The sequence below is a fragment of the Megalops cyprinoides genome, chromosome 1 (genome assembly GCF_013368585.1).
Source record: "Megalops cyprinoides isolate fMegCyp1 chromosome 1, fMegCyp1.pri, whole genome shotgun sequence".
In the NCBI taxonomy this organism is placed as follows: domain Eukaryota; kingdom Metazoa; phylum Chordata; class Actinopteri; order Elopiformes; family Megalopidae; genus Megalops; species Megalops cyprinoides.
Window position 1 is genome coordinate 48,918,619 of NC_050583.1, and position 23,680 is coordinate 48,942,298.

General features: G+C 45.4%; 3 protein-coding genes across 4 annotated transcripts in view; 1 reads left to right on the forward strand and 2 right to left on the reverse strand.

The window, feature by feature from the left end:
- Window positions 1-1,187: 1,187 nt before the first annotated feature.
- prph2a (peripherin 2a (retinal degeneration, slow)) lies at window positions 1,188-7,350 on the reverse strand. The gene is made up of 3 exons (XM_036548493.1): window positions 6,770-7,350; window positions 3,987-4,233; window positions 1,188-1,397 (listed from the first exon to the last, which is right to left on the reverse strand). Exons 1-3 carry the CDS (start codon window positions 7,348-7,350, stop codon window positions 1,188-1,190), a joined length of 1,038 nt encoding a protein of 345 aa, XP_036404386.1.
- A 3,685-nt stretch (window positions 7,351-11,035) lies between these two features.
- LOC118788883 (tubulin-specific chaperone C-like) lies at window positions 11,036-12,497 on the reverse strand. The gene has a single exon (XM_036545069.1). The coding sequence runs from the start codon at window positions 12,403-12,405 to the stop codon at window positions 11,347-11,349; it is 1,059 nt and encodes a 352-aa protein (XP_036400962.1). The 5' UTR covers window positions 12,406-12,497; the 3' UTR covers window positions 11,036-11,346.
- A 9,570-nt stretch (window positions 12,498-22,067) lies between these two features.
- Window positions 22,068-23,680, forward strand: part of LOC118776721 (echinoderm microtubule-associated protein-like 4) — a 29,717-nt gene continuing 28,104 nt past the window's right edge. For both annotated transcript variants that reach the window (XM_036527249.1, XM_036527257.1), the window contains exon 1: window positions 22,068-22,969. In XM_036527249.1, the coding sequence (XP_036383142.1) occupies window positions 22,945-22,969 (25 nt within the window). In that variant the 5' untranslated portion in view covers window positions 22,068-22,944. The remainder of the gene's footprint in view (window positions 22,970-23,680) is intronic.

The window sequence follows — 23,680 nt, forward strand, 5'->3', positions numbered from 1 at the left end:
ATCCTGCACAGACACAGGGAAGCAACATTCTGACATTAGCCTCTGTGCTAAGCACAGGCCCTGTGTTAACCCGTTGCTTGCATCCTGCAGATATTTAACCAAATGGTAGCACTGGTAAGTTTGCATATGTGCTCATGTGTGTGTTTTGTACATGTGTGTGTGTGTGTGTGTGTGTGTGTGTGTCCAACTGAGTGTGAGAGCAGGCTCTGCGTATGTCAGGCGGCATGTAAGAGTAAGCAGCACATGTGTGCAGACTCTGTGAGTCCAGTCTGTCAAAGAGTCCGTCCTGTGTGTCTGTGTTTGTCTGTATGTGTCACAGACGGTGTGTAAGAGTATGACGGTGAGCCTTGAACCAGTCCTGGGACAGATTCTGGAGCCAGGGTCAGGACAGAAAACCAGGACTCGGACAGCTGCCTAACCTGAGTTACTGTTACCACTGTTCCCAGTGGTAAAGCTGTTCCCCCTTTGACCTCCTGTCCTGTCTGTGAATGCTGTTTTCCTGGTGGAGTTACACTTCAGACTCTGTGGTTGTGGTCACCCCTAAAACCCTTCATCCCCTAGGGGGGACGGGGAGTTTGGGGTTGTTGGTCAATCTGTGCTGCAGCTTTAGGGTGTCATCATCATGCTGGCGCAAAATGTGGCCACCTGGTTAAATATCCGCTCAGAAAAAAAATGCCACACTAATTCAGTAGTAATTTTTTTTTTAAAAATCATACCAAAAAAACAAGGTTTCCATGGAATATGAGATGAGATGAGATTGGTTTTTTACCCCAAGTCCTCTCATTTGTTTTCTAGATCACAAAGCAAAGCAGAGAGGCAGGAGTATGTGTGTGTGTGTGTGTGTGTGTGTGTGTGTATGTGTATGTTTGTGTGTATGGGGGGTGGAGGATGGCAGTGGGGGAGTCTTCGATCAAAATGTTTCATTAATTTATAAAGAATGGCCCATGTCAGATAGACATTTTTCATAACTCAATTCACAATACATTTTGTAAAATATATGCACACAAGTATAGAGAAATATTCCAATTATTAATGACATGCATTTCATCAATTTTTCTTTGGCTGGAGTGGTGTGTGTGTGTGTGTGTGTGTGTGTGTGTATTTTGATGAGGGGATTTATTGCTCTCCCCTGTGTCTCTCTCCCCAACAGGTGGGAATGGTCTCAGTTCTTGTGGGCAGGGCCCCGCTCAGCTCACCGTGGCGACGGCCTGCTCCTCCCCACCCTCCTCCACCTGGTTGCCCTTGCCCATCGTCTTCATTTTCTCCATGATGTCAGTGAAGGTCTCCTTCACACTCTTCTCCAGCAGCCAGCCCTCACTCTCACTCTCCGGGTCCTCGGGGTTAGCCAGCGTGGCCAGGGAGGTGTTCACGTACTGCAGCCCCACCATAACTCCCACCTACAGGCCGGAAGAGTAAGCTGCATTATGGGTGGACAGACTCAGAGAGGACTGCAGACACTGCACCAGCTCTTGCATAACTCAGACTCGTGACCCATCAGCTCCATTTAAGGCCTGCCTGCTCCAGCAAATCTTATATGTCTGGTAACAACTATGTGCTAAACTGAGACAAATATTCATAGACCACAGACAACTGCACTTTTAGCAGGTGAAACATGTGTTGCTTTTGATTTCTTGGTCTGCAAACATACATTATCTCAGTTTCAGAGGCACAGCTGTCACCAGACTTGTTGTGATCCAGCCTGGCACATGCCCACTCCCCATATGCTAATACATCTCATCTCAGATATGCCACTCCTTATCCTAACACCTCTCCCAAACCAAAGCTCTCCTATGACAACAATGTAATAGTGGCCGGGATAATGAATTTATTCATACCTTGATTCAGAGAATCAATTCATGGCTTGGTGGGGTATAAATTAGCAAAAAGCATGAACAAAATCGCACCAAGATGTATGATCTCACAGAAGGGAGAAACTACATACTGCCAACATACAGCTATATAGAAGACATCATTAACTGTAACGGAATCTATATTCACTCATTTGGATAAAGGCTTGTCACTGTATGTAGAAGCGCATTTCTCGCTGTTCCCTCATCTCACTGTAGCTGGGTCAGCCTTTCTTTTCCAGAAAGATTGGCAGCTGATCCTCAGCAGCAGATTAACACCTCAGAGAATCTCTGACCCTCGGTGTCTCTGTCATTTCTCTGAACTGACCCACTTGCGTAACCACAGCTATTTCAGGTTCAGGGCTTTCTTAAGTTGTTTTTGCAGCTCATGACCTACGCAGATTTAATTTAAGTGGCCATTTTGGCAACTACAGCTGCCGTTTTGTTAGTTTTTTGATAAGTTAATCATAGCTATGGAAGTTATTTATATATTCTTTCATTTACATTCTGCAAACACTTATGTGCCACTTTGATCTATGGTGACATCACATTGCAGAAATCCGTCACTTCTAAAGGTTGTTTCCACACTGTGCCAAGTATTGTTAGCTTCACATGAATATGACTCTAGCTTTTACTGGTTTCAGTGATTTGGCTTCTTGGTGAAATGGAAGCAATCAGACTCTGGATTTCAATTCCGCCTTCCCCTTTCTCACACTCTGGCCCTGGTGTTTCTTCACAAACACAAACCTCCCCAGCAACACACGGATCTCTGAGAAGCTGCATCACATGATCTCATTGACGTGATTGTAAACAGCGTTTGAGAGTGTGAGAGTTTAAAGAAAGGTTTATGAGAACCATCCTGCCCCGAATGCAGAGCACAGGTCCATTCGCATGTCCAAGGAGGGTGCTAGCGGGCAAAGCTAGAACAGGAAAGATGGACAGCTATGTTGAGGAACCAATATTTCCTACGGGAGCTGAGAAAGAAGGAAGGGCTATGATTTGTGATATTTGAGTCAATGTCAGCATGAATCCCAGGAAGGATGAGGACAGGTGGCTGCCACCGTGTCTCAAGGCGGTGCCAGGTTTTCTGGTACAGGATTAGAATAAGAAGCAAAAGGCTTCTTGTAGGCTTGCCAGTGAGAAGGAGCTGGCACTGGTTGGTGGGTGGGAGCACAGAGATCGGAGTTCAAAGCCTGAGGTCTGTTGCTGATGGTAAGGTTGAACCTCATGGTTGCACCACACACACTCCACAACCGACACCTTGGCCGCCAACTCCCCCCATGGTCAACCGCCATCTAGATCCCTGTGTTCAGCTCTCATCGCCTGGATCCCTAAACCTCACCCACCATCAGTCCTCATTACTTAGATCATGTGGTCGATGTACAGTAAGCCGTCATCACCTGGTCAACTCACAGTAGCTCCTTGTTGGCTGGGTCCCTATGGCCAATCCATGGGCACCCCTCATTACTTGGATCACCACAGTCAATCCACAGTCAAACCTTCACCCTCTGGGCCTGCATATTCAACCTGCATGACTTTCATTGCCTGGCTCCAACATCTTCCTGTCCCCCCCCACCCTAAACGTCACATCATACCGGACAAGCTCAACAGATCACAGGAGCCCAGGGTTCAAAGGTCAGCACCATGGAGGGGAGGAAGATGATTTTTTGCTCTCCACAGGGAGGGAGCACATATTGCACTCCCCAGATCACTGTTGCTAAACAGTGCAAGCTCACCCCGCATAAGGAGAATCGCCATGTGACAGTGGCCATTTTGGTTAGTTTGGGAATTCCGGTATAGTGCTAGGAAGAAGAATAGCTGAATCCATCAAGGCACATGTAGCGGGTAGCCTCTATGAAATAGGCTGGCTTCTGAAATGGCAGCTGCTTTGGGCAGCCATCTTGTCTGACCTCTCTCTGAATGCTGACCTACATTGCGGAGCATTAGGAGTCTACAGCTGATGCCACTAACGTTCTCAATGGCTACATTAATACCACCTGATCTACATCAACATATCTTTCAGTTGTGGGGATTATCTCATATTTGCAAGAGTGAGTAAAGAACTTTCATGTTTGCCTTGCACCACCAGGTGGGTGGACACATGGTTTCCTCTTTGCCTACACTCTTCCTGCCACTTACCTCCAACATGGTAACTAGCAGGACCAGCGCTCCAATGGTGTTCATCAGGCCCCCGTAGTAAGAGACCAGGGCGTCCCGGCAGCCCCGCTTCCAGATGTTCAGCTCCTCCGTGTAGTGGTCGTAGCTGTAATGGGCGGAGTTGTTGGTCATCTGGTACTGGATGCAGGGCCTCGGGGAACTGGGGTTGCAGCAGCTGAAGGGGACCCCGTCCATCAGGTACTGGCTGTCCACATTGCTGTTGATACGGCTGCGGACGGAGAAATGGACACACTGTTCACAGAAATCGCCGAACACACGCTTCAGATCAGAGACACTGATCACAGGGACACTTACTATATAAAATGCTGATGCAGCAGAACACTGTCGTTACAGAACACAGATGCATTCTAACACTGATACAACAGAGCATTGGCAGATTCCAACACTGATGCAATGGAACACTGCCATTGCATAACACTGATGCATTCTAATGCTGATACAGCAGACCACTGACGTAACACAACACTGACACATTCCATGCACTGATGCAATAGAACACTACAATATCAGCATACTGATGCATTCCAGCAGTGATGCAATGGAACACTGTAATAATACTTATGTAATATGTAAGAATACTCACAGAGGAACACTGACAAGGCAGATGAAACATTTGTGCCTCTGACACTATGGAATGGCATCATAGACTCATGTCTTTTAAAAGGGAGGTTAACAGCAGCTGAAGTAGGAGAAAGCTTAACAACCATTTCCCAATTCACACAGGATTCCAAAGCTCATTTATTTTTTTTTAGTTTTATTGTTTGAGTGAGAGTGAACACTGAATCCACTAATTTTAAAACTTTGCTATTTTGTGTTGTTGTCATGAGTATGGTGTGGCATGAAGTCCTGGCTTTGGTGTTCTGTTGCTTGGGGTCATCAGGAGATCAGAGTGAGTATGGCTGCTCTAAGGAGGTATGAGAATAGCTCCCTCTCAGCATCCTGGGTAAAATACAAATATGACTAGGACCTAGACTGTGAACATTATTATTGTCTTTTACCCAGTCTCTTTCAGAATGAATTACACACACCTATGAACACACATAAATGTATTATACACATGCAGAAGTACACACTCACATCCATGGACACAAACGCATACACACACATACACACATGCACACACACACACACACACACACAAACACACACACACACATACACACACATACATATATATAAAAGTATGAACACATCCACCCAGCCACAGGCATCCACTCACTTGCTTTCACACACACACACACACACACACCCACACAGAAGCACAAAAGAGATTATTTCACATTTTTGTTCAGTAACACCAACACAGGACACTAAAGCAATAATAATGACTGAAAAAGCCATCATCTTCTTCTTCTTCTTCATCACTGTGGAGGGCCCTGTCCATGCCATCAGTGTCTATTCCCAGCAGCTTGCCTGGGTTTGTGATGATTGGAGAGGACAGTAATCTGAGAAGGGCATGAAAAAGTGATCCAAGAGGATTATAGTCTAAATCCAACCTGGCTCACGAGCCTGAAACCACTTACACCGCACACTGGACTCCCGCTGCAGAAACACTGCTGCCCACCCTCCCCCCTTACGCAGCACTGAATTTCAACCCCCTTCCCTCCCCCCTTTCTCACACATACTCCCCTATCCTGACGCTACCTGCCTCTCACCCATTCAGCCATGTCCTCTCACTCGCATGCAACAAGCCTGTATGCGTTCTCCATCCTGCTCCACTGTGCCCCCTCTAGCCAACCATACAAACTGCACTCTTATAACAGAAACTCCCAATCATGCATATTTCAATGAGCACTTGAAATGCACTTTAAAAACAAAAAAAACATTTTGCAACTAGACATGCGTGCTTGTTTGTTCACCAGGAGTGTGTGTGCACGCTTTACACTAAAGAATTAAACAGCTAGAGTCAGTAGCAGGACAACAAGCTTAAGAAATATGGCCACTTTTTCCAGGGACCCAGTTTTTTGTACCCATTTAATTTGGCAAAGAGCCTGTAGTTAAGGTTTATTGATAGTATCTTGGCTTTCTCACACCCTTTCTGGGTTTGTTGCTTCAGCCCAGATCACCAGATTTTCCCCTTCTGCATAAAGTTTGTGGAGGATCACGCACCGCGCTCAGCAGGGCCATGTGACGCATCATAATCTGTCCTTCATGGCTGCCCTCCAAACCCACTCACTGCCCACATGCAGTATATTGTCTCTTTCCATTTAGATGAAGTTAATGTTGTTGGCAGTTGCTTCCTTGAGAGATGTGCCTCTGTTGTGTTTGCAGAGGTGACATTAAGGACATTGCTCTTTTGAAATGGCTCTCAGATCTGAGCTCCTGACTCTCTGGGCTGAGAAACCCCAGCCCTCACACTCAACATATCTTGCACTAATGAGGCTCAGATGGGGAGAGATCACACTTCTTACTCTGAACCTGAATCTGAATAGCGCTCAGTAACACCACTGAACAGCTCTGCCAGACAACATTATGGTAGAACTTCACATTGTTGTTAAGTGCGCAAATCATACACTCAACATCAGATACTCAATTAATAACCCCTCCAGCCTGCTGAATCATATATCATTAACACATCACGCAGTCTTGTTGGAAGTCGAGTACCACTTGTGTGCGTAGTTGTTATAGAATGGAGTCTAGATCTTAGCTGGTTCACCAAAGACTCCCTCCAAAGTCAAGAATTTACTTGTAAAAAGGAAATAGAGGACAACAGAGGAAATAGAGGAAAAGCTAAGCGCACTCACTCTTTGACCTCCTTGGAGCTGAAGTCCAGGTAGCGGTTGCTGACCCACTGAATCTCGAACCAGTCCCGGTAGTTGTTGTTGCCGCAACAGCGGAACTCCATCTGCATCATGTCCAGGGTCTTCTTCATGAAGCAGCGGCCGGGCGTGTCCGTGTCCTTGTAGTACTTCATGCTGTTCCGCAGGCCCTCTGCCAGGGTGAACTGCAGTGCCAGGCGCAGGGAGAAGCAGAGGAGCGCCGTCACGAAGAGCAGCACGTTGAAGGCCAGGCAGCCCAGCAGGAAGGGCTTCAGCATGGGCTTCCACTTGGCGAACTTGGTGGCGTCCAGGGAGTCGTAGCAGATCTTGCCGCCGACGGCGTTGACCACACAGGCCAGCACGCCCATGAGGATCAGCAGGTTGGGGACGAAGTGGCTCTCGTTGTTGTCCATGATCTCGCTCCGCTTACGCAGCTCGATCTTGAAGAAGAGCCCCATGCTGAAGACCAGCACGCCCGCCATCACAGCGAACCAGTACATCAGCCATAGACCCTGCGCTAGCTTCACCCTCTTCTTCAGGTTAAACTTCACCTTCAGCAGCACCATGGTCGCTCTCTTGTGCCTCTTGCCCCTGGACTGAATCAACTGAAAGCCTTTGACAGTTAAGATAACTGTGACAGCTGCTCTCTGCTCCCTTCTTGACCCTCAGATGAACAGTTCCTCCACAGAGCAGTCCTTATTTAATCCTGGCCCTTATTATTTTTGAAAATTTGAGTTTCTCTGATAATGTCCCTGGGCTACAATTGCTAAAACTCACAAAGCCTCAGACAACTGCGTGGGTGTGTAAGATGTGAGGGCAGATTTGTAATCCATTCCTAGGAGAGAGGTCCACAGACAGTTATTTGGCCAGGATCTTCTCCATGCCCATTGTGGACCACCACCCTGAACGACAGACGACCCCTTAAGCGCAGATGGCCGGAGTGTTCGCCACCATAAACAGTGATATTTTCACCTGAATCAGTGTCGGAGAACGGGATCGCCGGGCTCCACACCTATTTCGGGCGGTCCTTTTCCTGTGAAAGGAGGAGGATAGCCGAGGATCCAAATGATTAAACTCAAAGTTGCTGTACGTCATCCTAAACCAGCTAATCGGCCCTGATCCCATTTGCAGAAAATCCCTGGCCGCAGATGAGCGGCGGATTTAATCTCCTGCCTTACCCTGTAATTGGTTTGAATCTTCACATAGTCACTTCACTAGGCCGGGGGAGGTCTGTGGTGCACTCTGAACCACACCACTCCTGTTGCCATCTCAAAGGTCCAAGCACAGAAAGCTAACACCAAACGCAGCAACAGAAAGAAAGTTTTCAACCAATACAATTGGCGTGGAGGGCCAATGACCGCTCTCACACTTATTATAATGCTTAAAGTATGCCTTCCGTAAACCACCCTCCTGATGACCCAATTACAGCCACTGAGGAGGCAGTAATCGGTTGAACACAGTTCAGTGTAATCTGCTGGGGGCAGTTATTGAGGCTGCAATTCATGTGGTGCTGGTGGTGGTGGCAGGTATCGGCAAAGCAGAACTGCGATGGGCACCGGTCCCTGCTGCAGTGCCATGCGCCATGCTGGATGGGGTTTGGACACACGGGCACAGAGAGTAGGAAAGGCATGCCTGGTGGAGCAGGCAGGTCATTCATAGGCTCTGGAAGAGCACCAGTAGCTGGATGACGCCCAGGCAGGAAAGGAAAAACAACAGATCAGGGCGAGCAATCCCCGGAGGTACAGGAACCACAGAGGGCAGGGTCACAGAAGGTGTTCTCAACCTGGGATCTATACCTGTTGCACTTACACCTTTACCTGAGGACACGGAGCAAAATGCCGGATTATGCGCTGGACTGTGCCCTAGAGGGTCCCGAGTTCAAACCAGAGGTGTGTTACCCTAAATGAGGAAGACTATGAAGAAACTAAATTATGTGGGGATCCTCTACCTCACTCCGTGACCCTCGCCAGTGTTCATAGTAGACAGTTGTCCAATGCTCTTCATTTCAAACAATCAAATAAAAACTGACACACAATTAACAGAGCTGACAGAGGTGCACAGTGTCCCTCCTTTAAGGGGAATGCCTGATCAGTCGCTAAGTTGACACATCTGGAGAGATCTGTCTCTGTCTCTTTCCCAGAATGGTTCAGATCAGATGACAGATCTGTCACACTTCGCACTTCCGTTTGTCAGACATTTAAAGGTCCATTGAGGAGTCAGCTGCAGTGATGCTTTAGCAGGTGTATTAACACAGGGTACATTGGCCTCAATGTAACACTGAAACGGTTACTGAATTAGTACAGAATTACCAAATAATTACCAAATTAATCATTAGTCTAGTGGAAATTTTACATCACACATTATGTATTTAATCACTGTGCAACGTGGAATCTCTTCATAAACTTGGGCTTTTACAGTCAATTGTATTAATAAAGAGACAAAGTAACTTGCTCGTTGATACTACAGTACCATTCAACTTTTATTTGGTATAGCATTGTTTACAATTAAAAAACATTAGAGCTAAAACCCTGGAGATCTGCTGGGAGAGGATATTTTGTTAGATAAATGTGTGTTAATTCAGTGAAAGTAAATCTGATTGACTGTTGTCAGAGAGGGCGTTAGATCTTAGTTTGTGTTCGCAAAAGTTGGGGGTGGGGCTCTGGAGAAAGGTGAAGGAACGGTATGGCAGGTGTGAGATCAAGTCACTTTGCTGTTTTTGGGTTGAACCCCCTGGCCCTTCGCAGCTCCCCACACCGCAGCCACTCCCCATCTCACAGGGGGATTCCTGGAACTGATGCTCAGAGGGCGAAACACTCAGCAGTGCTCTGCATCTCCACAACCAGTGTCCTGAACACAATCACTCTCACCCTGTCTGAGCTGTCCATTAACGCACAATACATAAACCCTTTCCAGCTAGCTGACGTAAGCCCCGGGCACAGATACAAAACCCATTGTTTTAAAGGTATACACTGCACATGAATTGGTAGAAAATGTCATTAAATTTGTTATACATTTCCTAACATGACTCAGCATGGACTAAGGAAAGGATTGATAAGAAAAGGATTTTTTTCTTGGGGGGTGTCATCTTCCCTTCCTTCAGCAACAGGAAAATGTAGAGTGGATTCAACTTCTTTTGTAGTTTGGAAACAAAAACACTGAAAGAAGTTGACTCTTACAAATGTTGGTTTTTAAACTATTCACATCAGAAATAAATAACAATAAGCCTGCTAGACTCATTGTTGAAAACTTTTTTTTTTTAGCTACCGACATATGATCAGAACTGACTCGAGGGATGTTTGCACTCTTTTTTAAAGTGCGATTTTGTGTCTTTCATCACACAGCTGGCTTAAATAAAGACCCAGAACAACCTCCAGGCACTACCTTTGCATGTAAACAGCGTCTTAACTAGTGAAATGAGCAATCACAGACTTGGATTGGCTGTTTGAGCATAACCATTGTGGCCAGTAGGCTGTCCTGATTCGTTTCCAAGGTAGTCTGTCTGCAAGACCATTGGCTGCTGCCAGTCAAAGCAAATTTTGCTTTGCATAGCACATATTAATCTACCAGACATGACGCAGTGTCATGGATAAGGAGGTCCTGTAACCAGTAGGTTGTGGGTTTAATTCTGAGATAAACTGCTGTTGTGACCTTGATATATGCGCAGAATATGTAAGCTGTCCTGGATAAGTGTGTATGCTAGGCAAACAAATAATGTTGAAAATAATACCTTGAGATTAATTAAGCCATTAAATAATTGTGATTTTAATCCTTATTTCACAATTTAACCTCCTCTAACAGAAACAGTTGGAACAAGAGCAGATACAGAACACTGTTGGCAGAAATGCTATTTAACTTCTCTGGTAATTTGTCCTTTACGCAATTTCAGTAATAATATTCTTTGTTTTCCTTCAGTATTTTGAAAGTATTCTGACAGACTTCCAAACTTGTGAAGTGTAAGTATCAAAAATGGTAATACTGACTTAAACATGGTACTTCATGCTATGAGGATGGGCAATGTGCTCTACTTTGTGGAGCTGAAACTTGATATTACTTGACAATCTATTACATACATTGTTGTACATTTTGTTGGACCTGTGTTATTACTGACATTTTTCCCATATGAAAATCAATAAAATTGAAACTGAAATATGCATAAAGATGAGCGCCAGCCCAGTCTACAGTCAATCTCTCACATGCACACAAAAATGCACGCAGAGGTCTAGACTACACAACAATATTCAATAAGGCAGTTGTTAATGTGCTTTTAATTTGACCAGGATATTACAATGCATTAAATTAAAATTATTTTTACACACTTTGGTTAATCATTACTTTGACTTATATGGCAAATACAGTGAGGGGAATGAAATTTTGCGCAAAATCTTCACATTTCTGAGCCCAGTGTGCAAATGCTTACCAGCATGTCGTTCATTTTTAATCAAAACCTAAATCAAGCTTTACAACCTTTTGTGTTAAATAATCAATATGTGCTGTTCTTTATGGTGTTGGGAACTATTCCCTCTTCAGACTATGAGCCGGTCCCTGGCTAACTTCGGTGTCAATCAGTCCCATGTAATTTTCCTCTCTGGTTCAGGAATAACAGTCCAGTTTGGAGACGGGGTGCCCGCTGCGAGCCAATTAAAATCATCCACCTGGCTCCAGTTGTTTCTGTCCCTGTCCAGTCCGGACACCTTAAAGTCGGCATCCATTCCCGGGTAACTCCAGGTGAAAGGAGCGAAACCAACTCCCGAGCAGTCTTCGATGATGGCCCGGCTGGTGACGTGCAGGTACACCTGGGTGTTGGTAGTGTTGTGGGTCCGCAGCTGCTGGCAGGGGAAGGCAAGGGTGCAGCCGGAGCACTGATCCACGAAGACGGAGCTGGAGACCGGGCCGCAGAGAATCTCGCAGTCCCGGACGTGCTTTATGTGCAAGGTACTGGGGGATCCGTGAAGCCGCACCTTGCAATTCGTCAGGTGTGTCAGGAGCACGTCGCGCTGCTGTATTTCATCCGCCCCTTTGGTCAACACCTGCGAATCGACGCTGGAAAACCCGAACTGCTCCGCACCAATCACACCGTCCACGGCCGTGACACCACCGTTACCGGCATTCTGTGCACCGCTTGCGGGTTCAGCACGGACAGGATCCGGTGTAACTTTTTTATTAGCCCCTGCAGTGCGAGAGCGGAAGGCAAATTTTTTCTTGGGAATAACCTCATCCCTCTTTTCGGCCAAGACACTCTGCAGCTTCTGCAGCGCTTCCTGTGCATGCCTGAGCTCGTATTGGGTAAGAAATACCGTGCTGTCGTTGAGGAACTTCTGAAGCTGTTGTATCTTTAAGGTTACCTCTTCTAAAACCTGAGTAGCTCCGCCACGATCTTCTGCGGAGCAAGAGGACAGCATCTCCTCGACAGACGTCTTCTCGGCGTTAAAGGCACTGGAGAAGTAATCTATTTTTTCTTCCGTAACGGACAGCTTTTCTTTTGCCTCTCTACGCCGCACCGCCTCATCCTGCCTTTCCTGTTCCCTTTTCAGCAGTCTGTCAGGGATTTTTACCGCGTCGCTTTCACCCATATCTCCATTTCCTTGACAAATCCCACCGTCGCATGTTAACGCAGCCTCCATTGTCAGTTATGTTGATAACAGGAAGTGAACTAGCCCTCTACGATCACGTCTGACTAAACGGTTTTGTGATTGGATAAATGTTTCTTGCCAGTCAAATATACCTATTTCCTATTGGTTAAAGAAAAATAACGGAGGGAATCTGCTTGTATATTAAATTATGCATGTTCCGGGGCATTAGTTTACAGCACAGTCTTTCTGGCTGGTGGATAACATGTAAACATAATGCAATTTTTTTTCCTACAGTTTTTTTTTATTATCATCACGCCACTGCATGGAGAATGATTTCTTCATGGGCAATTTACTTTCTCTATATGGTCTATATACTTTTTATACATTTTAAATGTTCATATCACTCACTCACTATTAAACTTTACATATGCATTTAGGTGAAGTATTGTCCTCAAACATGTAGCGATGTCCCATTTAGGGTACATGTCAATACCTGGGCTCTCAGGACCGCAGCACGATCGGCTGTCATTACCAGTAAAGTGAAGAAAGTCCTTGTAACGTGGCAGGGAAATTACAGTAAGGATGATAAATACCATTATATCCAAAACTAATGAATAGCTAGCTTATGAACGAATATCAACTGTGACAGTGTAGCATAGTGGTAAGGGACAGGGAGAGATTGCTGGTTCAATTTCCCACTGGGGGCACTGCTGCTGTACCCTTGGCCAAAGTACTTAACCCAGAATTGCCTCTGTAAATCTCCTGCTTTATAAATGGTTAACATGTAAAAATTGTAACCTATGTACGTCGCCCTGGATAAGATCGTCTACTAAATGCCCTGTTATAGACGTGGGTGCCATTCTCTTCTAAATCTTGTATTTTGTGACTTTTAGTGGTAAGATATTGAAATAAGCTAAAATGTGCCAGTTGTCAGTACCTGAGCGTACAGAGATGTATTTCACTTTTCACTGGAATGTACGCCCTGTGTGATGCTCGTTGTTCCCATGTTTATCAGTACATTTATAAAACAATGTTTTGGCAATCACGTTTTCTAAATTTCTTTGCACCCTGTAAAATTTATCACATGATTTATCACGTTTTGTTCTCTGACAACATCCACATTCGTACTACTTATTAATCGTTTTGAAACACAACTACACACGTTTTCAAGAAACATTTTCAGTTCATTTATGACATAAATTTTACGTCGTAGGATGGATACCTCAAGTACTCTATAACCCTTTCTTGGTACCTGGTCCGCCCCCTAGCGTTTCATCATCGTGCTGCAGGACAGCTATAAAGTGATTTGATTCTTATTTTGAAACATGTAAAACAATATTTTTATTCATATTTCCTTAACTTGATCCTAGAGTCTTTTTACTCTGTACGGTTCAGCAGAGCTGTGGGTACTACGCGAACATATGGGGTAGGGGAAAAAACAAGCAGCAACCTACGTTTCTGAGAATATTTCGGTTGTTAGCTCGGTTCTGTGAGACAGGCTTCTGTTTTTCTTCCGAATAGCTGCCACTGACCATGCGTTTAGGTCATCTGCGTGCACTGCATTGCCGTGCTTCTCCAGTTCAGATCCTTTTATCATTAGGGTCGTTTTTTGGAGCACGCTGTGTGAAATTGCCCGGAGAGACAGAGAGCAAGACTGGGCATTCACTGATGGCTGCAAAACAAGTGGCAATATTGAATAATTCAACTACCTTATTGAACTTGTTTGACTAGGAAGCTGTTTTTAACCTAACGTTATGTGCGTTTTCCGCGCATCTGTTACCTAGCCACTCCGTTTACCATTTGTTTAGCCAATTAGTGATCTAGCTGCAACCTCCTTTAGCTTTCAAGTTTGTTTGCTAACGGGCTGTCAAGCCTTTTGCCTAATTACCAAGCAAGGTTGTATATACAGAATAATAATATGTTTCATGCCTAGTTATGAAACAAGTTTGCATGTACGGACTAATTTGTTGTTCGCCTGTAAATAAATACGCTTGCGTTGTGATTTTCCGTGAAACCGTGTCTTTTTCCCGTTTTTCCCCCCGAATCGTCGGTAGACGTTTGTCTGGTTCTCCCTGACATCCCTGCTCTCGCTTCTTCATCTGTAGCTGTGTTTGACTAGACACCCAGCTGATCTCTCGCGTGCATGCTCTGTCGTCGTTTTGTATTATTATCTTAATAAAAAGGTGTGATTAAACGTATGTAGGAGTTTTCTTTAAACTACAGTAAAATGTAGCTACCTAAACTCACCACGCTAATTAAATGCACACGTTAACATCTGGACGTTAGCAGCCCTGACTTGGTTTGCGAAAATTTCTGTGTAACATTAGGTAGTCCACAGCTGGGTACTGTAAGAACAGAACATATGCCGCTCTTTGTCGGTGACTAGTTTACTATTCATATACTTATTTACTTAACAAAAACAATACTGAACACACTTTCAGTGCCCAGCCAATATGCTGTATTGTCTCCACTAGAGAGCTAACCTAGCCGCCATACACTTTTAATGACAATGCCCATTTTAAGAAAGTCTTGTGCCCAGAAATAGTACATGGGAAACTAGCTAGCGAGCCACGCTGTCCATTGCTAACCTAAATAAAACATTCAAGCCTTGAAGTAAATATTTTTTTATATATGTTAAACCAAGATATTTATAATTTTATAAAGAAAATGACAAATGCTTATATTTCATAAGACAGAAACTAAATATTTAAATTTCTTGTTAATATTTTCTTTACTGTTTTGTGTCAATGTTCACTATAGCAAATCAAAAGATGAGACAGGTTTTTAAACAGCAGCGATTTGCAGTGATTTCTCTGGGTTTACGTCTGTCTGCACAGCTCATGAACAATGGCAGGGTGGTTTTAGGGTGTTCCACTGCACAAAATCCTGTGCAGGTACACTGATCCTACATCATCTGGATGGTTTAATACATTCACTGTGCCCACAATATTCAGCCTGTCCATGTATTGTAAAGATCCGTGATTTTGCGCAGAAATGTCAGCAGAATGATGTTCTGAGACATGACCAGACTCTGTAGAACCTATGAGAATTGGACTATTCATAGGCCTCGGTTCACAGAGGCTGCTGCCCAAATCTTACTTCAGTCAAACTTCACCCTGAATGGATGCATTAGCAAATCATGTGTTCCCTCTAACTGCCCGTATAGACGAGGATCAGTGGATCTCTACAGAATCTTTGTACAGATTCGCCGAAATTAAAATGATATGATTGGGTGATGACATGATTTCCTGTGCCATTCTCTTTGCCGACTTTAGCCAATCAAACCTATGTAAATATCATTCACTTTGTGCAGACGTAGGTGCTGCATGATGCCCTAAAACATTCTAGGACTGAATTAAATATTAACGTCAGTTTCTGATTAAACATGAGCTCTCCGAATTTCCTCGAAAAGTGCGTAAAAAATTAATTACGGTTTTCACAGGCGTGGCCACTTCTCAGACTTGCCACGGTGGGGAGGAAAGTGCCGGTCATCTCGTACGAAGTTTGTGGCTTCTGTTGAGACTTTTTACACTACTTTGTGCGGCAGTTACAGAATGATGACGTTTCTCACTCTGTGTTAGCCGTAGTTACAGTGATCCTTCCTACCGATAGACATAGCCTACTCTGAGGTCCGTGTGATAGCCCACACCTAGGTCAGCCCCTGTTGACAGTGTGCTCCGTGTGAAGACACCGTTAATCTGCGTAATGTTATAACGCCTGCATTGTCTCACGTTTAACAGAAAGCTGTTTCAAAACTCAGTATGAATTTAATGGTTTTTAGAGCGGGGTGAGGAACGCCCTGGTGAGTGAACGGTGGGGTCTGGCTGGGACGGGACAGACCGATGCGGCACCGCACTGCGTCTCATTAAGTAGCGTGTTTTGGTCGTGCAGCTGGATTATCCCGACATAGAGCCATTTACCATCCGATCCGTTTAAGGGGACAGGTAAGCGACCCAGCGGCACGCCATCTTCATTTGCCCCACAACGGAGCAGCGCAGAACTTCCATAAATAGGGTGGGCGTGGCGGTCTGTTAACCGGCAACTGCAACAGGTAGCCTACTGCCACGGCGCAAGCGATCCCCAACTTCCGCTGCCAGCATCACCGAAAGCGGAGGAGAGACTGGTATCCAAAGGACACGGTTTTTCTGTCTAAAGCAGCTCTTTTGCTCTTTGGGAGTCCATAGACTTAATAATTATGCATGAGGAAAAGTGACTGGAAATCTGAAAGTGCAGACTTATGTTTGGTTTTCTTGCTGGCACTAATACGCTGTGTTAGAAACAGAAATAGTATGATAAGTGATTAGGTGTTTTCCAACAAACTATATACTTTATGTAAGTGTAATTTTCGCTGATTTGTTATGTATGTATATTAGATCATTTTTTCATTCTCATTACAAAGCAGCGCTTAAGAGTTTGTATTGATCAAAAAATCACCCTGCTTTGGCAATACTGTGCAGCTATATCAATGCTTAGTTTTAAATAAAACTTTCCATAAATATTATGAGAGAGTTCTGAAGACGTGTGGCTTTAGGCATGATTGAGTTCACGGTTGTATTCTATGCTTCTGTTGCCAAAAAGTGAACTCTGTGTAAAGGCTTCTTGTCGCCACCTTGTGGTTAAATGACGAAAGACTAAAAATAAATGGCTTCTTATGCGCCTCTATACCAGCTGGTGGCCGATACTTCATAGACATAGAGGATTGTTAACAGCGCAAATGCTCTCACATCGGTTTTACTGCGCTGTGGCAAGAGTATGCCAGAGCAGGAATATGCGTGTATGTGTGCAGAATAATAATAATAGCAATATTTATTACCTTGGCAAACCACCTTTTGCAGGATGACTTACATATACATTTTACATGTTATCTATTTGTAAACGGATATTTACTGAAGGATTTCAGGTTATATGCTTCAATCAAAGGTTGAACCCCCTCCTAGGAACTGATCTTATAACTACAAACGTAACATTGTCACCACTACGCTGCCACACCATCGCCATGACTACCACTCACACACAGTTGCATGCATGCTTGCATCCGGCATACTTTTTACTGTGCATGTATGTAACAGGATATAAACTGAGTCAGCTTGGACCGAGTGCCCCTGTGTAGAATCAAATGTGGCAAAAGACCATGCAACCGTCAGGCTGCAAGCCCAATTCCCTAACTTTGATGTTGTTCCACTGCAGCAGTTGTTTTTTGCCGTTTACTCTGGGCCAGAACTGAACCGAGGCTCAGTGATGTGTAATAATGCCAGTTTGGACCGGGCTGTTGGTTATCATTGCTAATGTCTGTGTGTTGTTCCTCACTTTAGAAGCTCTTTCTGTGTGTTGAACGGGGAGTGGAGAGTGGAGTCTGAGGGTTGTGAGTCTCCGAGGTCAGACAGGGTTCAGACTCTCTCTCCTCCTGTCCTCTCACCTCATGCATACTCTGTACTGTCTCACCTGAAGAAGACTGGTGCCTTGGTCAGCTGTAAAAGAACTTGGTTTATGTTATTTCTTTCTGTCTTTGCTCAGGGTCAGGGGAGCTAAGGTCAAATCTGATCAGGAGGGCCTGAGAGGCCCCGAGAGGTGGCAGGGAAGCTGATTTAATGTCTCTAAAAGAAATGGGACAACATGTTACATTACAGTGCCACTGTAACTGTATAACTCTGCAAGCACTAAACTAATTAAACTAAAGAATATTTCCATGCTAGAAGTGATGTGTAACAAATTGTTACTTACATAGTACTGACGTACATAAGACAGTATTATGTGAGATGTTTATGACAACAGTTATACCAAATGTTGTTATGGGTGATCCTTTTTTCTTATTTCCCTTTATTCTTTTTTCTAATAATGTTGCTAGTATAACAGTGACACTTTTCTGAGATGTCCAGTTCTATATGGGAAATAAAAACTCTTATGGCACTTTTAACAATTGATTCGTGATCTGTTTTTCTGGGCTTCTATATGATGAATTAAAGGATCATACATGTGATGAAGGGGTATACAACATGAAAGAGGGGAATCAGCCAGGGTTGGTTTGTGCCAGCCTGGTTCTAGCTCTACACTGGGAAGGGGGTATAATGAGCCAGACTGGTTCAAGCTCTACAGTTGGAAAGTGGTAAAATGAGCCAGCAGGGTTCCAGCTGTACAGAGGGAAAGGGGTATAATGAGCCAGACTGGTTTCAGCACTATGGTAGAAAAATAGGTATAGGAGGACTAATGCCAAAAATTAATGTGGAGTCAATGAAAGTCATCTCATCCAATCAAACAGCCTCCAAGAGGCTGTTTGACATTAGAACCAAAGCATAATTTTAACACAAGATCACACTGCAGTCCAGGACCACAGCAAAACCATGACCTCAGGGTAAGAGGTCAAGTTCCTTGAGCGCTGCTTCTCACTGTCACATGAAAACCTCTTGACAAGTCATTCATGACATAAACAACAACTTCTGACCTCTCATCCCTCCATGGACACGGTTCAGATCACTGGAAAATCCTCTCTGGTACTGCTGAGGCTTTAATTGGGCCCAGCAGGGCACATGGGGAGCAGCTGTTTCGGGAGGGTGTCCGGGAGCAGGACCGTAGTTACTGCAACCCGCTGACAAGCTGAATACGGAACATCTGCAAAATCTAGTATTGCTAGGGTAACGGACCGTGAAACAGTCGAGCAGCGCAACAATTACCATGTCAAGCACTGAGAGGATGCCCAGCTGTCCAGGGCAAGTAAATTATAGTGTGTGTGTCTGCCTGGGTGTAGGGAATGTGACACTGTGTGCACCTGATTGAAAAACATTGAGACTTGTCCTCAAGGCTCTGCCTCCTCGTTGGAGATGAGAGGCCTGTAACAGGGTCACTGGTTGTGTGTATAGGGACACTGTGATTCTGGGAGAACAGTGTGCACTAGCAATCACAGCACCACCCTGTGGACCTGGTGGTTTTCAGTTTGGGGTGGTGGTGCTGTGGATCTGTAACCTAAAGGACTCTGGCTGCCTTTGGCCAGTATATGCACAGAGAAGTAACTACATATGCCACTCCCTGTTGGACACACATTGTGCAGCTGTGGTTGAGTGCTGAAGTGTGGAGCTCTTAGTGCTAAATCAGAAACAGCACTGGCTCCTGGGGAACCATCTTGGCTAGATGGAGTCAAAGATGCCCTCTTGAAATGATGAGCGCAGCTCTGGCTTTCTAAACCCCAGGCAGAGATGAATAAAGGACTCGCTGTAGTGGGGTGAATGAGCCACATGGGTCTGGGATATGAGTCAGAGTGTGGGCAACCTGTTGGTGCAGCAGCTCAGATGCTGAGAGGCAGACATGGCTAATAGAGCACAGAACCACAGACACTGAGAGGCAGACATGGCTAATGCAGCACAGACACTGAAAGGCAGACATGGTTAATGGAGCACAGACCCTCAGACACTGAGAGGTAGGCATGGCTAATGGAGCGGAGACCTGAGATGCAGACATGACTACCCTTTTCAGTCAAATTGCTACTAAGAGCTTGACAGTCTTTTTAGGGGAAAATGATAAGAATGGGGCAAATTAAAATGAGGCTGGGTAGATTGGAAAAACTGAATTCTTAGACCACCTGTAAAATGCGTTTGAAATGAACTCCTGGAAATATGTGGTAAAACGTATGCTGCTTTTGCGTGGGTCATTACGTCACAGACAGCCAGTTCCACCACAGAGTGACCAGAGAGGATGTACACAGGGCTGTGATGGAGAAAGGCAACAGAACCGGAGGGCAGGTCTGAGTCATTAGTCCAATACACACAAAGTCCTGTTTATTCTTCTAAACCTTCTTCAGTTTCATTTGCTGGCCTCTGAAAGGCTCACCATGGCATTCACATAGTAAATTACCAGCAATGACTGACTTCAGGAAGAAATAAATACACTCGCCCTATGATGTGTCTGTCCTTCACTGTGTCATCATCCTGCACTGCTGGGATCACGTTACACCGCTGGCCCACGGTGCATGATGGGTAATTACGATGATATGGGCTGTAGTTCTGGAATATGCATTAACTGGTCCAGTGGCCTTTGTGGTTAGTGACCCTGGAGGGTTGTGGGTTTGATGCTCATCTGAGTCATACCGAAGGCTCTGAAAACACAATCCCGACGCCTCTCTGCAAGCCACTTCTCATTAGAGGCGATGGGTTTGGGGGAGCTGGCCCTGGGATGGATCACCAAGCCGCACCGCACCACAGGGGCGACCCCATGAGCCACCCAGGTCGTGGCAGGACTCCTGCCGTGACTCAGGGGGCAGTGACTCATCTTACCATGGCTGAACCCCCCGAAAGGCGCAGGAGCAGACGGGCAGGAGTCACGGTTTCCGACGGGTCCCGTTTCACTCCCGGGTTCGTCTGTGCGGCTGTGGCTGCTGGCCTGTGCTGTGATATCATCCTGACATGCGGAACGTTTGACTGGGGGAAGGAGGAGTCCTCTGAAACTGGTTCATTGCTAGTGACTTTCCAGAGAGTGGGGTGGGAAGGCTGCATTTAGTTAATTTAAAGCCCAGAGAAGGGCCCGTCATCTGGGGATATCCGGGAAGATTCCCCCTTTGTCCACATCTCTTTGCCAGAAATGAGAAAGAACAGTCTTACTCTCCTGATTCTGGGTCACTTTTACATTCCACAGGGCTTACCAATTGGCTGAGGCGTTATCCCTGTGGAGAACCAATCACCTCTCATCTTTTGTCAGCCCGGCCAATCATTTATTGGGTTAAAATTGCTGATGTTTTAATCAGTCATTGGAGCATTAAGATAAAAAAAAGTCTCTGTACACTCAAGTCCCTGCCACATTGAGTTCTGATCTAGAGTGCTTTTGACAGCAAAGCAATTGGTTTCCGAACAGACTGCTGCTAAATGTCACATCGTGTGTAGTATGGTACAGTGATTTCAGGGGTCACATCTTAACCTTATAAATAGCCTCTCAATCTCATGTCCCCAGTCATCCTGCTGCCAGCAAAAGGCCCAACCACCCTGTAGAATGAACATCCCAGCAAGGAGTGGCTAGCCTATAAACATGCTCCAAGACCTGGATATATGTGGTTAAAACAAATGTTTTGAAACAAAATGTTATAAAAAAAAAAATACAGGGCTTGTCTTTCATAGACAACCATATGAATTTGAATCGTCTCCAGCTATGAGCACCGCGTTCGCCCCGTTCTCATTCCACAGAGGAAAAGTTGGAGAGGGAGAGAAACGCAGTCTCCAGATGAGTGGGGTGTGGTGCTCCGCAACAACCGCCAGGGGGAGTCATTGGTCCAGCGAACAGAACTTGGCAAAAATGAATTGTGCAATTTGCCTGCGACTGCTACGCCTGTGATCTGTTCAGAGTCATCATGAAAACACACCGTTTGTTACAAAGCGAGAAAATGAGTGTAAAATACAACTCCTTACAGCAGGAGTGGGCATCACCCTCGTGCTTGCGTCTGGTTGTGAGCGCTTCTGTTTTTTGTTCCATCCAGGCTCTTAATAACATTGTATTGGTCCATTTCACGTGGTGTCTACATTAATATTAATACAATAACTGAACCAATTGTTTGATTAAGAACAATTTATAGAATCAAAACCTGAAACATCTCCGGCACTCCAGAGGCACAGCCATCCCCTGTCGATAAACGCGGTAAATCAACGTTAATCAATGGTAGAGGACAACACTGCCACCCTGTGTACACTTTATGAACTCCTGCCTTACAAGCGACCCCTCTTCACCCCGATTATTGAACACCACACTAGCTAGGCGTTTTCATTGCAAACGGAAAAAAATATCTGCATTGGGAAAAAGCGTCGTAACAACATGCCAGACAAATGACGTTTAACATTTTAACTGAAATAACAGAGCTGTGTTTTAGATCAAAACTTTATTCTGAACAAGGATAAATTGAACACCGTTACGTCTGGTTTTTAGACACAGAGCCACAGGAATTTATTTTTACTATACATGAAATAGCTGGAAAAACACAGGTAAAACATACCAGGTCTAGTGAAAACAGATATTGAATATTTTGTATGTGTTTGGCACATAATCAGGCTTGCTTTGTAGGATGTGCGTACATACTGGAGTGCGCCGTTTACTGTATTATTCTTCAAAGCTGAGCATCATTGTCTTTATCACGAACTTCACCGTCATCACCGGTCACTGCATGTAAACACGATGACTTCTGCCGCCTCAGGCTGTGACAAAGGGAAGGTCCCGTCGTCGAGGATCAGATCGCGCCGCTCGGCTGCTGAGGCGAGAAGATAGTACCGAGAGACGCACCCCGTTACAACCAGTCATCTCCGCGGGACAAGGGAAACTCCCCTGCGCCAAAGCAGGCGGGGTCGGAAACGCGAAAGCCAGGCTCTGCCAGACCAACCCCAGCCTGGAGGAGCACGACGACACAGCTCAGTTGCACCCGGAGCGGCACTTGCATAGCCCGGCGCCAGAGTCGCTGCAATCTGGTAGACCCGTTAGCATCACCTAAGCGACGGCACGCAGCGACGTGCGGTCTCCTCCGCGCTCGCCTTTACATAACCCAGCACCATTCTCCTCGGGTACGAGACGGAACACGAAGTACGGGAAACGGCTAGTCGCTACAGGAATCTCTCCTGCCTGCGCGGAGAAATGGACGGTTTTGCCGGCAGTTTAGGTGAGTGACATTTTGAGACATTGGCGCGATTCCCCTTTATTGGTTAGAATGAACTGAGAGAATGTGATTTTTAAGACGGCTGTTCTTGTTTTGGGAATTCAGGATCTCTGTGTCATTGTTATAGTGTAGTCTGTGGCAGGGTGTACGTTGTTCCCGAACGCAAAAACTGATTGATGCTGGCGACAATGTCGAACGCGGATTGCGCGTCGTTTGCATTGCTTTGTCTGTACGCATTAGTGCTTTGTCTGGCTGCGTTTGGATTATCAGATGCGTTCACGGCCGTGACTGAAATGTCAAACTGACGTGCCAGCGAGTGGGTATTTGAAGTTGTATTATCGTCTGACATTTCACACAAAATGTCTGAGGTCGCATATTTGTCTGAAACCACCCGACACAAAGCTTTGACTCCCTAAGAAGGCTGTGGTAGGGAGATTTTTAATGTATCCCGTATTTGCCTCGTAGTGTCTGTAGTGTTGAGGCGCTGGGGCTCCGAGCCCGCTCCAGCGCGGGTATGGTGTTGTTTTGGAATGTGAGGCGCTGACGGGGCTTTGTACCTGGTTCAGGGAATGCTAGTACTTGGTTCCACGCAGAACGTCTTTATACAGCAGTTCAATCATTGTCCAAAGAAGGGGGTGTTGTCTTGGACATCGCCGAGTAGTGTGAATAGTAACTGCGATATTGTACCGCAAGAAGTAATAAGAAAACCTGCTC